At 48.4% G+C, this 16,799-nt stretch overlaps 1 protein-coding gene across 1 annotated transcript in view; it reads right to left on the bottom strand.

Moving 5' to 3' along the window:
• Positions 1-7,667, bottom strand: part of DPF1 (D4, zinc and double PHD fingers family 1) — a 12,007-nt gene extending 4,340 nt beyond the window's left edge. Inside the window, exons 1-4 of the mRNA XM_006871550.1 lie at positions 7,636-7,667; positions 1,370-1,530; positions 1,184-1,291; positions 8-34 (exon numbers count right to left, since the gene is read on the bottom strand). Of these exons, the coding sequence (XP_006871612.1) occupies positions 8-34; positions 1,184-1,291; positions 1,370-1,530; positions 7,636-7,667 (328 nt within the window). The remainder of the gene's footprint in view (positions 1-7; positions 35-1,183; positions 1,292-1,369; positions 1,531-7,635) is intronic.
• Between the last annotated feature and the right edge of the window lie 9,132 nt (positions 7,668-16,799).

The raw sequence follows: 16,799 nt of genomic DNA, 5'->3' as shown, positions 1-16,799 counted from the left end.
AGGCCACCCTCCTTCTTCAGGGGAGCTTCACAGTCTGGACACAGGGACATAGAGGGTTCAAGTGAGGAAGCTATCCCCAAAGGACTCCTTTTATTGCCAGGTGTACACTCACCCAGAAACAGGCCCAGGGACTGAGCTACACACATGGAAAGGGAGTGAGGGGGAGAGACATGGCCAGATACACCCAGAAACACACGGGCAAAGACACAGTCAGACCTGCAGACCCACACACGGGTGAACAGCCAGACCTCAGATACACTAGAACACATGAAACAGCTAAACACACAAAGATACAAGCAGACCCTCAGATGTACCCGCCCGGACAGACAGGGGAGAGCTATAGAAGGCGCTGGATAGACTCTGAGCTACTCAGACCCTCAGGCACAACTAGACCCACATGGAGAAGATAAAGCCCGATCCTCTGATCCACCTGAAGAAAGTAGAAACACACCTGGGAGAATCAGACACTCAGACAAGCTACCCATAGATAGACATACACAGGGGAGACACAGACAGCCCTTGGGGACAGTTGGACACACATAGAAAGACACACCAGTATACCTAGACACAAACAGATCCTGGGGTACACCTGGACAGGACAAGAGAAACTGCCACTCTGTCTGTGATAGGCAAGAAACATTCAGCAGAACTGACCCTAACACACTAGGCCCTCAGGGAAGGGACTCTCCCAGGTCATCGTAAGCACCTGGACATTCACAAGAAGTGACAGTATGACACATACGCTGTGAGACTCCAACACACTCCGGAACATTATCCCTGGAAAAAGACAATCATCCTGATAACACTCAACAACATATGGAAAAGGTTACAACCAGACTTTCTCATACAGCCAGGTGCACACAGGAAGAAGGACAGACATTCAGACGCATACAGACACACAGAGAATTAGGGTCCAGGACAACAGACACCCACATTTTCGTACATCCCAGATCACAGGTGAAGAGATATAGTCAGACTTAAGACATGTGTGATAGCAAGAACCATCATGCCTGGGATACACCCAGGTCGCGAGAGAAGGGGATGTAGCCAGTAACTCAGTCACAGGGTTTGAAAAACTAGAAAAATACAGACCCACAAGCCAGTCCCTCACTAACATACAAGAGATACATCCGATGCTCAGACACACACTGAACAGCGCATGCGAGGGCTCGTCTCCACCCACCAATCTTGTACTCGCAGGGCCGGAGTCTGGGGTCTTCCAAGATGTTGAGTCTCCGTTTCTTCCTCCAACAGCGGGCGGGATATGTGTAGATCTGTCCTGGGGCCAGACCTGTCGTGAGAGCAGCGCTAAGAATGTGGCCTAGAAGCTGAGCTGGTCCTCTCCCGCCCCTGCCCTCTGGACGGGTACCAGGCCCGCGGTGGGTCTTCTCCATCCAGATGTAGCAGTTGTTCTGGGCCACACCGGTCTGGGAGTCCAGGAAGGGGAGGCGCAAGCTGCGCTCGGCGCACAGGCGCGCGTTGTAGCTGCGGCAGTGTTCGATGGCCTCGCGGTAGAAGTCCTCGCCTAGGCTAGAGGGGGGAAGGGGGGAGGCGAGTGAACCCGCGGGCTGCTGCTGTCAGCCAGGGCAGGCCGTCCAGGCCGCGCGGCGCCCCTCTCCCAGCCCCACCCTCCTGGGGTCGAGGTTGGGTGGACTGACTCAGGCAACCTTTCTGGACACTACTAGACCCAGGGCAAAGGGAGGGAACCGGGTCATGGGCCCTCTAACCTGGGATTCAAAGAGCCTCCCAGCTAAGGAGGATATAATATACAATGTAGGAATTAAACACAAAGCACCCCGGGACCTATCCATTCATGCACATATCCAAAGACACAACACAAACCAATCACACACAGTCACACAGGATCTACACACAAAGAGAGACATATCCCAAGACTCACAAAGGAAAAGACAAATCTCACACATATGCACACATACACACACACACATCTACCAAAATACAAATATTCCAAGTTACATAGTATAGAAAAGAGCACACATATTTATCCATGCCCAAATATACATCACATATCTAAAGACATGTTACACAAATAAATCATCCATGCAGAACCTACACAAAGATGCACAATGTGGAAACAGATAAAAACATACACATGCATGCATACATCCAAAAACACACACAGATACACAAATGTCAAAAGGCACTAACTGTAGAAATAAATCACCCACATACACACTTACCCACACATCCAAAGACACAACATAAACAAATCACACACAATATCCAGTGACACAATACAAAGAAATCACACAGCTTCACACAGCAGCCACACAGTCACAAAATTACACAACATACAAAACCAGTGTCCCAAATACAACACACATCAAATCACACAAAGATACACACATATGCAATGCACAACATTGACATAGACAAACCCACCCATATTTACACAAACACTGTCACACAAACACACTCACAGCCCAAATATCTAAAGACACAAATCACACATAGTTTCAGAGGACATGTACACACACCCAAAGACCCAAATATCCAGAGATCTAGTGTAGAAGAAAAGAAATCACACACATATCCAAAAAAAGCAAAACAGAAACTAATCCCCCACACACTCCACATCTCAAGACAAAGGTAGTGTAGACTTCTTCACCCGAATTTACCAAGGCCCCCGCGCCCCCAAGCCATTTCACCATCCTTTCAACCCCGAGGGTCGCGAGGTGGGGACGATGACCCCCTTCTCCGAAGAGGATCCCGAGACCCCCACACCCTCCGCCCGGCCAGAAGCAGCGCGCCGGACACCATTCTTGCCAGAGACCCACAATCACACACACTCGCACCCCCGCGCAGCCCCGCGCACGGTGACAGCCCCCCAGACACCCCATCGGCCCCACCCCCGGCCGCCACACACACACACGCCCGCGCAGACCTGCCCTCGCGTCCTCCCCCGCCTCCCGCCGGCCCGCACCACCTCAGGGGGCCGGGGATGACCGTGGCCATCTTGCTCCCCGGGTCCTGCCCCCAGCAGGTCCCCGCCGGGTCGGTCCTCCCAGCGCTCCAGCGGGCGCCGAGGCCGCCCATCCATTCATTCCCGGGGGGTGGGAGGATAGGGGCCACAGCCAATCATGGTGGTGGGGCGGGCCCGCCCGGGCCATGCTGGGAGTGGTAGTCCCAGACCTGGGGGCCGGCCAACCCGGCGGCGGGAGGGGGCAGGGGCGGAGCCCAGGGGCACTCACAATCCCACACGCTCACACACCCTGCCTCAGAGACACATCCCAGACTGAAATATACACACACACTCACTTATGCAGATGTACACCTGGACTCACACCCATATTCCACCGTTTACACACGCACTCACAGATACACCCCCACGCTCCCACCTTCACACGGACTCACACAGCTACACTCACATGCACGTCTACTTACACACATACTTCATACCAGGAGACTTAGAGGCACCTTACAGGTGCTCACACAGACTTTCCCCAACCCGTAAATGGCAGCCTTCACACACGTGCCTCATGGACACAGGCTCTCCTCCACTTCTCACCTGTCCCTTCTTGCTCCGGAGATCCCCATTATATCTCACACGGGATATATAGTCTCTCACTCAGCCACACTCACAGGTACAATCCCTTCCACAGGAGTGACAGAAGCCACACTTCTGGATTCAGATCCTGGCTCTGCAATTTGCTTGGTGAACCCTTTGAATGACTTCCCTGGGCCTCGGTTTCTTTTTCTCTAAAATAAGGGCAATGCCTCATTGGATTTTTATCAGGATTAAATGAATAAATACGAGGAACCAAAAGAGCAAATATGGATAAAGTTTTTTAAAAGGCAGCTGGCATGATGGCTCGTGTGCATGACTACTAAAAGACTGGCAGTTTGAGTGCATCCAGAGGTATATGGGAATAAAGGCGTCGCGATATACTTTTGAAAATTCAGCCATTACAAACCAGAGCACAGTTCTACTCTGACACACATGGGGTCAACATAAATCAAAATGGACTCAATGGCAACTGGTTGGTTAGTTTGACATCTAGTAGGAGCCCTGGTAGTGTAGTGGGTTAAGGTTGGCAGTTCAAACCCACAGTGGTTCTCTGGAGAAAGATGAGGCCATCTGCTCCCATTAAGATTCAAAGCCTCAAAAATCTGAAGGAGCAGTTCTACCCCGTCCTGTCGCATGGCAATAAGTCAGAATCGACTCGACAGTCATGAGTTTATGTGCTTGGTACAGAAGATCTGCTATGTACTAAGATGTAAAGTGGTGATAACAAAACAAACAAACAACTTTGCCATCAAATCAATGATGACTCACAGTGACCCTGTATAGGGTCTCTGAGGCCATAAATCTTTACAGGAGCAGAAAGTCTCATTTTTGTCTCACAAGAGTAGCGGGTGGATTTGAACTTGGAACTGCCGACCTTGAGGCTATCCTACTGTGCTATCCTAGCTGACCCTTATTAGAAAGCCTACTGCCTGGCGGAACAGATGTTTAATGAAGACATTTTTACTGAACACTGATTACAGTGCTAGACATGGTTCTAAGTGGTTAACTTACCTGATCCTCATAACAACTTTTGGATGATCCCATTATTATCCCCATTTACCAACTGAGGAATCTGAGGTACAGGGAGGTGAAGTTCTAGACCTGAGATAACACAATCCTCTGCCCCGGCGGCTATTTGAAGGCAAGATTGTGGAAACAACTCACTTATCCAGACATCCCATCCACACATGGACCTTACACCTTTTTCTCTCCCCCTGTCACCCAAACAGATTCCACCCTAAAGGATCTCCCAGAAAGTGAACTGACCAAATAGGTCATACACACTTTGCAAATCTTCTTCACACACACACTCAAACACACACTTACAGCCCTCACCCCCGTTCAGAGTTTGTGTCCAGGATTGGAGCCACACAGATGAAATAAGGTGGTCATGTATGCCCAGGAACACATTCATCCACCAGGGGGCCCTCTTGCAGACAGGGAGAGGCACTCTAGCCTTCACCTCTTTTGTAACTTGATACTCCCTCCCTTGGTCACTTCTTCACACAAACCTCTACTCTTGGATCCCTTCCACAAACACTTCTGCCTCTGGGCCAGGTAAGACTGTGACCTGCCCCCTCCCACAGAACTCCAACTGGGACCTCTGTGTCAAATCTGGCTTAAGGTAGGTGACAAGTTGGGGACAGGTAGGTGGAAAAGGGAGTAAGTGAGAGATTCCCAGCACACCCCACATCTCTAGTCTCAGACACCCCAACTCATCCTGGCAAAGACCCCTCTCCCACATGCTCTGCTACACGTGTGTGAACACATAATCGCTCCCCTTTCCAAACAATCCTCCCATCTGCCTTCTGAGGGTGGCACAGTGGGCTAGCATCAGGCTGCTGCTAACAGCAAGGTCAGTAGTTCAAAACCACCAGGTGCTCCATGGGAGGAAGCTGTCTGCTCCTAGAAAAGATTTACAGTCTCAGAAACCCTAAGGAGCAGTTCCATTCTGTCCTATGAGGCAACCCAATGGCAATGAATTTACTTTGGGTTGGCACACAGTCAAAATCAGTATTGATATTACTACTGCTCTGGTAGCGTAATGGTTACAAATCAGGCTGTGAACCACAAGGTCAGCAGTTCGAAACTACCAGCTGTTCCATGGGTGAAAGATGAGGCTTTCTGCTCCTGTAAAGATTTACAGCCTTGGAAACCCTGAGCAGGGTCACTATGAGTCAGAACCGACTCCACGGCACATAGCCACCACCCACACACATTCCAGGAGCCCCCAGTGGCAACATAGGAAGAGCAATGAATGGTCAGTGGTTCAAACCCACCAGTCGCTCTTCAGGAGAAAAATGAAGCTTTTCGCTCCAGTAAAGATTTACAGTCTCGGGAAGCCTATATAATGGTCACTGTGAGTTGGAACTGACTTGTTGGCAGTGGGGAATCATCCCTTTAACTGGGACAGGCTCTATACTAAGTGCTCATAAATAGTACCTGATTTAAGCCTCACAACAAAAAGAAGTATAGTGATTCCCATTTCACAGAGGGTAAAACTGAGGCTGAGGGAGGTAATCAATGGCTGAAGCCAAGGCTTGAACTCAGGCACTCAGAAAGTCTGAGGGTCTCACTTTAGAAGCCTCCTGCTCCCAAAATTTGACTCTCACATTCTTTGATGGCAAAAGTGAGTCCCTCCCCTGCCCACCTGCAGACCCCCAGGAAGGGGAGAGTAGGGAGGGAGTCTGGCACACCCACCCCTCACTCACTCTGACCTCCAGGCCCCACAGAAGCCTGGATGCCTGTAGACCCACCAACAGGCAGAACTCTGTTCTCAGCCAGTGTGCAGTGTGTGCGAGAGAAGGTGGGTTGTCACTATCACATGCCACCATACACTGACCCCCGGGCCCCACTTCAAGCCCTCTCTGGCTTGGCAAGCCACACTTGTCGGCGCGTGCCTGTAAGCTCCCGCCCTACACACACCCTCCTTTCAACTCCCCCGCCTCCCTTTGGTCCGGGCACCAAATGCAGCCCTTCGTTGGGTCTCTGGCGCTTCTCTCCGGTGTCCCCTACCCCCGGCCCCAGCCCACAGCACACAGAACTCAAGGTCAAGGCAGCGAGCGCACGGGGTTGGGGGAAGGGGAGGGGAGGGGAGGTCGTCCCAGCCCCTTTGTGCCGAGCCGCCAGCGTTGGCCCTCCTCCTCTACCCAGGCCGGGGAGGGGGGAGGGGAGGGCTGTTCCCGCCCGAGAATAAGGGCGGGAGCGGGCGTGCGCCTGTCACTCGGAGCCCGCTATCACCGCCTGGGGGAAGTGGGGGGGTTGTATGCCGGGACCCGGGAGTCCGGGATCCCAATGAGAGAGAGAGGGCGGGTGAGAAAAGACGAGAGGTGGGAAGAGAGAGCAATAGCAAAGAGGTATGATCAGAGGGGGCTAGGCTCGGACCCGGGCGTCCCAAGCGCCAAGGTACTAGACACGGGAGAACGCCAGCGCTGCAAGGAATGACGCGGATAGGGAGGAAGAGAAGGAATCCCCGGAGGTTGTGGGCGCTCTCCGGAGGCTCTCTTTGGATGTGCATGGGCGGGGAGGGGAAGGAGTCCAGTTATCTAAGCTGATCTTGGTGTCGGGGCTCCTAGGTGAGGGGTCAGGCCTGAAGACCTGGACAGGAAAAGGAGACAGCAGGAATCTAACCAGGGACCCCGACGCCACAGATCCCACCCTGCGGCCGCGTGGGCCCGGGACCCGGGAGGGCAGACGGAAAGGCGCCTTAATAAAGGGAAAAGAGGATGGTGGAGAGCATCGAGGTCGAGACTCAGGCACTGGTGCGCCAAGCTCCATGTCGGGAGTGGGGGGTAGAGGTGATGGGTGAGGGAAAACCCTGACCCCCTGGGTGGGAAAACTCGGCCTCCGCCCCCCCCACCCCCGCCCGCACCACATTCCTTCACTGACAACGACAAAGAAGAGGTGCCCCGAGACCCTGAAGGGACTCCCGCCTCCAGCCCTAGAAGGTGTCAAGGGGGTGGTGGGTCCCCAGGGGCAGGAGGGCGTTCTGGGGGGAGGCATTCAACTACCGTCTGCTTGGTGTGACCCCCCTCCCCAGCAAAGGCGGGGGAAGAGGTCCTGGGAGGGTTCGGGTCGGAGTCGGGGGTGGCTGCGGGAACACTCACGACTTGAGCGGGTTCTGAATGGCGGTGGCCATGGCCCGCTCTGAGGGGCCGCCTCCGGCCCGGGGCGCCGCTGCAGCCGCGCGCGGGCCCAGCCCGGCCTGCGCCGCCGGCTCTGCCGCCCAGCGCGCTACGATTTCATTCATTCTTGGGGCTGCGGCGCGAGCCGAGCGGGGCGGGACGGGGGCGGGCCTCGACCAATCCCCGCGCCTCCCGGCGCACTACGGGACGTGGAGTCTAGGGGCGTGCGACGGCGCCCGAGGGCGCCCCTGCCCGGACTACACGTCCCAGGGGGCGCCGGGAGGACCAAGTGTCCATTGGCTGCTGGAGATACAGGGTGGGGCTGGACTCTCCCAGAGCATCCTTTTCCCCTCACAACTCCCGCTCCCCATCCTTGGGCGCTGGTACAAAGTCCCAGGATATGTGGATAACCCCATGGTCTCTCGTATATTTTTGTCTATGCCTGCTAGTCCAGGTGTCTCACCTGTGTAAACCAGCCTGTGACCACGCACAGGAGTTCATCGGCGTCTTCTTCGTTCATTTATTGAGTGTATCAGACACTTTTCTATGCACCAGGAACACAGCAATTACCAAAGCAGACAAAAGCACTGCCCTCAAGGAGCTGACGTTTTAGTGGCGAAAGACAAATAATACACAAGAAAAAAAAAAAAGATCTGGTCATTTCAGGGCTTGATGGTGCTATAAAGAAAATAAAATAGGTTGATTTGAGGAAAGGGTGGCCTCTCAGACGAGGCTGCCTTTGAACTAAGACCTGAGAAAGTGCATGCCATGCAAATATAAAGAGAAACATGAACTACCAAATGCAAAGGTCCTGGCATGTCAACAAGCTTGGCCTTGGCGTGCTCAAAGATCAACAAAGCTAGTGTGGCTGAAGTAGAGTGAATGGGGGAGAGGAGGTTGGGAAAGAGCAAGGACTCAGATCAGAAGGGCCTTGTAGGCTGTTATAAATAAAATTTTGTTCAGCGTGCAATCAATCATCCTGGACATTTTTCTTCTCTTCACACATATACCAAATCCATCAGCAAATTCTCTTATCTCCATATTGATAAAATGAATCCAGAGTTCATCCACCTCTCTTCCCTTCCCAGTCTCCATTCTGGTCCTTTCCACCATTATCCCCCACCTGTACTCTCATGGCATCTCCATCATTGGTCTCTGCTCTGTTCCTCAAGTCTGTTCTTCCCATGGCAACCAGAAGAGGCTATCTAAAGCATACATCAGAGCACACCACTCTCTGGCTCAAAATCTTCAAGAAGGACCTTTTTCACAATTAGAATAAAATGCAGTGTTCTCATCTTATGTTCTAGGACCTATTCGGTTCCTCCAGACCTCCAACACATTTCCAACATCATCTCCTTCCTTTCCTTTGGCTAACTTTGCTCCAGCCACACTGACCTCCTCTCTAGCCCTGGACCTTCCAGGCTCACTTCAGCCACAGGACTTTTACATTGCTTAGAATGCGTCTTCCTCAGATACATGGGGATGCATGGGGCCCTTCCTCACTTCCTTCAGGTCTTTGCTTAAACATCACCTCCTCAAAGATCACTGCATCTAAAATAGCATCCCTTCAACTACTACTTTTCCTCTAAGCATGTATCATGGTATGTCATCACATCATGTATGTATTTTGTTACTTGGTTTGTTGTCTGTCTCCATTGATGAGAATGTTAACTCTATGAAGCCAGGGATGTTGATCCATCCATTGTTGCCTCTCCACTGCCTGACAAATAGTATGTACTATTTATTTTTTAAGTGACATCCTCATGTGGCACTATAGGATAAGCCCTGGACCTAAAGGTTAGTTTGAACTGCAAGGATGGCAGTTCAAACTCACAAGCCGCTCCTTAGAAACCCTATGTGGGGTCGCAAAGAATCGGAACGACATGACAGCGCTTAACAACAATAGCAAGTTTTTTAAAAGGAGTCCCTGAGTGAGACAAATGGTTAAGCACTTGACTACTAACCACAAAGGTTAGTGGTTTGAATCTACCCAGAGGCACCTTAGGAAAAAGGCCTAACAATTTGGCTCTGAAAGATGATAGCCATTGGAAATCCTACGGAGCACAAGTCTGCTCTGACACACACGGTGTTGCTGTGAGTCAGAATCGACTCACAACAACTGGTTGGTTTTTGTTTTCTGTTTTTTTCCCCTTTTTAAACACTTGGTGAATAAATAAATGAAATCAATTAGTCATTGTATCCTATGTCTTCCCCAGTGCCCAGCTCTGAGGCATGCAGTTATGTGAGGAAAGGAAAGCTTCCCAGCACAAGGTTAAAGGTAGGGAGGAGGGAGATGTTAACATTTGCACTCAGTGCTAGAGTAGGAAGGGCTACATTCCTGTGTGAGCATGCTGGGGACACAACCCAGGGCTCTTTCCTGAGCTCACAGTCTAGCCAAATGACAAATCTATTACCAGACAATGGCAGCCCTGAGGTGTTGGGTCCAGGCTGGGCAAGGCACAACAGTGGGTCAGGACTGGAGTGAGGGAAGCAGAGAGAGCAGTGGAGTCCAGAGGAGGCACCTGAACCAACCTGGGGTTCAAGGAAGACTTCTTAGAGGAGGGGACACCTAAAGTGCTTATGAATCCTTTAGAGTCCTAACCCCCTGTCCTTGACCTTTTCAGGTCCTGATCTCTGATCTTCCTATCACTCAAATCCTAGAAGCAAACACTGATCCCCAAAGTTCAGTCTTTGGTCCTGCCTCCAAAACCTAAGAGTTTGGCCAGTGGAGCACCGTCTTTGTCAGGCCCTTAGAGACATTGCAGGCTTGAGGTCAACTAGTGGAGACACTAGACTCCACATTGGTCCTCCAACCCTGCTTAGAACCTCATTGCCTGACTCATGGCAAGAGAAAGGCTGTGTGCTGGTGGCCAGGAGGAAGGATTGCAGAATGTACCCTTTGGTTGGTTGTTTATGATTATATATTCCTGAGTGCTTTTGTATACATTAAAAAACAAACGACAGAGGGAATGATGATGCAGGGAGAGGATTGTAATCATTGCAATGAAACGAAGTATGATAGGATGAGTGCAAAACTGATGTTCTCCCATCTAAACTATCACTCAATTCACAATAAAAAACTTTTAAAAAGAGAATGTTTGTGAGGAAGACACAGGGCTAGGCAGTGTTTCCTTATGTTATACATAGAGTCTCTATGAGTCAGAGCCGGCTCCACGGCACTTAACAGTAACAACAACAACATTGATACAAAATACAACAAAGTCATCGGGCTCACTGATAAAAGATAGGCAAGAACGTATATTGCATGATCCCATTTACTTAAAACCCTGTAAGATGCCAGCTCATTTATAGTGACAGAAGGCAGATCTGTGGTTGCCTAGAGAGGAACAGGAAAGAAGGATTACAAATCAGCGTGAAGAACCTTGGTGGGCTCGATATTTTCATTACTCTGGTCATGGTGATGTCAAAACTTATCAAACCGTATATTTTATAAGTGTACAGTTTGTTTGTGTGAATTATACCCACTAATAATTGTTGTTGTTAGGTGCCATCAAGTCAGTACCGAGTCGTAGCGACCTTATGCACAGCAGAACAAAACACTGCCCGATCCTGGGCCAACCTCACTATCGTTGGCACGCTTGAGCCCATTGATGCTGCCACTTTGCCAATCCATCTCACTGAGGGTCTTCCTCTTTTTCTCTTACCCTCCACCCTACCAAATATGATATCCTTCTCCAGTGACTGGTCCCTCCTGACAATATGTCCCAAGTATGAGAGACGAAGTTTGGCCATCCTGGCCTCCAAGGAGCGCTCTAACTGCACTTCTTCCAACACAGATCTGTTGGTTCTTTTAGCAGCCCATACTAGTAATTGTTGTTGTTGTTAAGTGCTGTCGAGTCGATTCTGACCCATAGCGACCCTGTACAGGGTTTCCGAGGCTGTAAATCTTTACGGGAGCAGAAAGCCTTATCTTTCTCCCATGGAGCAGCTGGTAGTTTCGAACTGCTGACCTTGCGGTTCGCAGCCCGATTTGTAACCACTATGCTACCAGAGCTCCTAATATACTAATAATGTTGTTGTTATGTGCCGTGGAGTCCGTTCCGACTCATAGCGACCCTGTACAGACTTTCCAAGGCTCTAAATCTTTATGGGAGCAGAAAGCCTCATCTTTCTCCTGTGGAACAGCTGGTAGTTTCGAACTGCTGACCTTAAGGTTCACAGCCCGATTCAAAACCACTACGCTACCTAGGTAGCATTTATTTTGTTGATCATATTTTGGTAAAACTGTTTAAAAACGGTCATAATATGCAAAATGAACTGCGTTATATGGTGGTGGGCAGTGCAAAGACAGTAAGACAAGCTGGGCAGAGGGAGAGTGTCTAGAGTGTCTACGGAGGGGAGGCATTGCAATAGGACAGTGAAGCTTTATTGAGGTGGCATTTATGTGAAGACCTGAATGATGTTAGAGGCGAGCTTTGCAGGCCACACCCCTGAGGAAACGCCCTTTCAATTGATTGGCTGCTCATAGCAGTTTACTTCATGGAGGCGTTTACATTATAGCAGGTTTTATTATGGGAGACAACTACATCATAATTATCAAACCACTGAAATTCATGGTCCAGCCAAGCTGACACACAATTTTCACCATCACAAAGACCCCCTTGCCTCTTTGTTGCTCTGTGCACACCTGGTCTATAGTTCAGGTTACTGGGCAGGACTCCCTGGTCAGTGTCCCCCATCTTTATCCCTTACCACCTAAGACCACGACCTCCCCAGGCCTCCAGCTCCCACCTTCCCTATATACACTCCCTTTGGACTTGTGTAAGAATTTACTTGGGTACACATCAAGGAATAGAATTGCTGGGTCAGATGGGATGCATATAATCTGATCGTGCCTGTTCCCCCAACTCTGCCACCGTCATGTTCTTCACACACAGACGTATGAATCCTGTGAATACCTGAGTCAGGTCACACGGCTCTCCTGCTCAGAAGCCCTGTATGGCTTCATCTCACTTTGGTTAAAAAGAAATTCCTCCCTGTGGCCCCCAAGGTCCCACGTGATCTGCCCATCATTCTCTACCCTTCTCTCCTCCCACTCTTCCCTGACACTCTGTCCCAGCCTCACTGGGCCTCATCACTCATCCATTGCCCACCTCAGGGCCTTTGCACTGGCTGTTTCTTCTGTCCTGAATACTCTTACCCCATCATGCACATGACATAACCTTCCTCCCTCAGGTCGTTGCGGTGAGACTTTCTCTGACCACCTGCATTGGTTTCCTATTGATGTTGTAACATATTGCCACAAACTTAGTGGCTTAACATAACACAAGTTATCTGACAGTTCTGAGGTCAGAAGTCCAAAAATGGGTTCAATGAGGCTGCAGGATAAGCACTGGACTGCAAGGTTGGTATGAACTGTAAGGTCATTGGTTCAAACTCACCAGCCACTCCTTGGAAACCTTATTCAGGGTTATGTGTTAGAACCAACGCTACGGCACTTAACAGCAACAACAATGGGGCTAAGATTGAGATGTAAGCACAGCCATATTTCTTCTGGAGGTTCTAGGGGAGAATCCATTTCCTTACCTTTTCCAAAATCTAGAGGGCGTATGTTTTCCTTGACTTTGGCTCCTTCCTCCATCTTCAAAGTTCCTCATCTCTGCTTCCATTGGTACATAGCTCTCTCACCTTGAGGCTCTTGTGTCTGTCTTGACTCTTGTGATTACATTGAGGAAGACTCATTAACAACCTGCGATATGCAGATGATACAACCTTGCTTGCTGAAAGTGAAGAGGACTTGAAATACTTACTAATGACGATCAAAGGCCACAGCCTTCGGTATGGATTGCATATCATTGTAAAGAAAACAAAAATCCTCACCACTGGACCAATAAACAACATTCTTATCAACAGAGAAAAGATTGAAGTTGTCAAGGACTTCATTCTTCTTGGATCAACTATCAACACTCATGGAAGCAGCAGCCAAGAAGTCATTAGGCAAATCTGCTGCACAAGACCCTTTTAAAGTGTTGAAGAACAAAGATGTCAGCTTGAGGACTAAGGTGTGCCTGACCCAAGCCATGGTATTTTCAATAATCTCATATGCATGTGAAAGCTGGACAGTGAATAAGGAAGATCATAGAAGAAACTGATGCTTTTGAGTTATGGTGTTGGAGGAGAATATTGAAAGTGCCATGGGCTGCCAAAAGAACCAATAGATCTGTGTTGTAAGAAGTACAGCCAGCGTGCTCCTTGGAGACCAGGATTCATCTCTCATACTTGGGACATATTGTCAGGAGGGACCAGTTGCTGGAGAAGGATATCATATTTGGTAAGGTGGATGGTCAGAGAAAGAGGAAGACCCTCAGCAAAATGAATTGGCAAAATGGCAGCATCAACGGGCTCAAGCGTGGCAACAATTGGGAGGTTAGCCCAGGACCAGGCAGTGTTTCATTCTGTTGTGCATAGGGTTGCTATGAGTAGGTACCAACTCTACGGCACCTAACAACATGCAACACCATCCAGTTAATGCAGAATAATCTCAAGATTCTTAACTTCATTATATCTGCAAATTCCTTTAAGCCACGCAAGGTAATATATTGTCAGCTTTTGAGGGACTGGGACATGGATGTCTTTGGAGACCATTATTCTGTCTACATTTGTGAGAAGAGACAATGGATAATATCAATATCATCAGTCAAAACACAAGGCCAGAAGACGACTGTGGAACAGACCACCAATTGCTCATGTGACTGAAGTTGAAAAAATTAAAACAAGTCCATGAGAGCCAAAATATGACCTTGAGTATATACCACCTGCATGTAGAGACCATCTCAAGAACAAATTTGATGCACTAATGACCAAAGATACTACTTAGGCACTAATGATCAAATACCAAAGGAGTTGTGGGATGACATAAAAACCGTCATCCATGAAGAAAGCAGAAGGTCATTAAAAAGACAGGAGAGAAAGAAAAGATAACTCTGAAACTTGCTCTTGAGCATAGAGAAACTAAAGCAACTAGAAGAAATGAAGAAGTAAAAGAATTGAACAGAAAATTTCAGAGTGTAGCTCAAGAAGACAAAGTCAAGTATTACAACTAAATACTTGACTTTGCAAAGACCTGGAGTTAGAAAACCAACAGGGAAGAACACGTTCAACATTTCTGAAGCTGCAAGAACTGAAGACAAACTTCAAGCCTTGGGTTGCAATATTGAAGAATTCTGAAGTGGAACGTCAGCAAAAAAGAGGAAGACCCCCATGAGATAAATTGGCACAGTGGTAGCAACAGTGGGCACAGCATAACAACAATTGTGAGGATGGTACAGGCCTGGGAAGTGCTTCATTCTGTCATGCAAAGTGTCATTATGAATCAGAACCAACTCGATGGCACCTAACAGCAACAAAGGGAGAACTGGGGAGCACTGTGGCTCTGTAAGGCAAGTACTGGCTTGCAAACCACATGGTCAGGAGTTTAAGTCCATCAGCCTTTCTGCAGGAGAAAAATGAAACTTTCTGTTCCCTCAAAGATTTACAGCCTCAGAAACTCGATACAGGGTCGCTGTGAGTCAGAACCAACTTAACAGTACTTAACAACAACAACATGGGCAAAATACTGAATGACGCAGGAAGCATCAAAAGAAGATAGAAAGAATACACACTGCACACAAAAGAACTGGGTGATGTTCAAACATGTCAAGAGGTACCATATGGCTAAGAACTGATAGTATTGAAGGAAAACGTCCAAGTGCGGCATTGATGGAATTGGAGAAAAGCAAGGCTCTAGGAATTGATGGAATACAAATGGAAATCTTTCAAAAAACAGATGCAGCCCTGGAGGTGCTCACTCATCTATGCTAAGAAATTTGGGAGACAGCTACCTGGCCACCCAAATGGAAGAGTTCCATATTTGTGCCCATTCCAAAGAAAGATGACCCAAAGGAATGCGGAAAACATCAAACAATATCATTAATATCACATGCAAGTAAAATTTGCTGATGATCATTAAAAAACAATTGCTGCAGTACATCAACGGGGAGCTGTCAGAAAATGACATGGATGACGGTGACAGCAGAAGGATCTTGGCTGAAAGCAGAGAATACCAGAAAGGTGTTTACTTGTGCTTTATTGTCTACGCAAAGGCGTTTGACTATGTAGATCATAACAAACTATGGATAGCATTGCAAAGAATGGGTATCCCAGAGCACTTCATGGTATTCATGAGGAACCTGTACATAGACCAAGAGGCAATCATTAGAACCGAAAAAGGGGCTGCTAAATGGTTTAAAACCAGAAAAGGTGTGCACCAGGGTTGTATCCTTTCACCATACTTATTCAATCTGTATACTGAGAAAATAATCCAAGAAATTGTATTATAGTAAGAAGAACGTGGCATCAGTGTTGGAGGAAGACTCATTAAGAACCTGTGCTATGCAGATGACACAGCCTTGCTTGGTGAAAATGGAGAGGACTTGAAATATTTACTGATGAACATCAAAGACCACAGCCTTGAGTATGGGTTGCACTTCAATGTGAAGAAAACAAAAATCCTCACAACTGGACCAGTAAATAACATCATGATAACTGGAGAACAGGTTGAAGTTGTCAAAGACTTCATTTTGTTTAGATCCACAATCCACACTCATGGAAGCAGCAGTCAAGAAATGAAATGATATTGCCTTAGATATATCTGTTGCAAAAGATCTCTTTAAAGAATTATAAAGCAAAGATGTCAGTTTGAGGACGAAGGTGCATCTGATCCAAGCCATGGTATTTTCAATTGTCTCATATGTCTGTGAAAGTTGGACAATGAATAGCAAAGACCTTAGAAGATAGCCTTGATGGCTTGATAATCAGAACTGGACTAGAGGAAGATCATAAACAACAACACAATTTTTGATAAGGGAAATGAGGGTGAATTGCTACAATTTGATTAATTTGACCTATATTCATGAAGGTTGTTGTTGTTGTTAAGTGCCGTCGAGTCAGTCCTGACCCATAGTGACTACATAGGGTTTCCAAGAAGCAACTGGTGAGCTTGAATCGCCGACCTTGTGGTTCAAACCAACTTTGCAGTCCAGCACATTAGCCCACAGCACCACACCAGGACTCCACTAATGGAGGTAGTAACTCTAAATACCAACAGAGAGGGAAGGAATCTTTATATCAATGATCAATGCTATCCC

Source organism: Chrysochloris asiatica, unplaced genomic scaffold (assembly GCF_000296735.1).
Source record: "Chrysochloris asiatica unplaced genomic scaffold, ChrAsi1.0 scaffold00168, whole genome shotgun sequence".
Lineage (NCBI taxonomy): Eukaryota > Metazoa > Chordata > Mammalia > Afrosoricida > Chrysochloridae > Chrysochloris > Chrysochloris asiatica.
The sequence above is the reverse complement of the archived record's forward strand: the minus strand, read 5'-3'. Positions and strand labels throughout refer to the sequence as shown.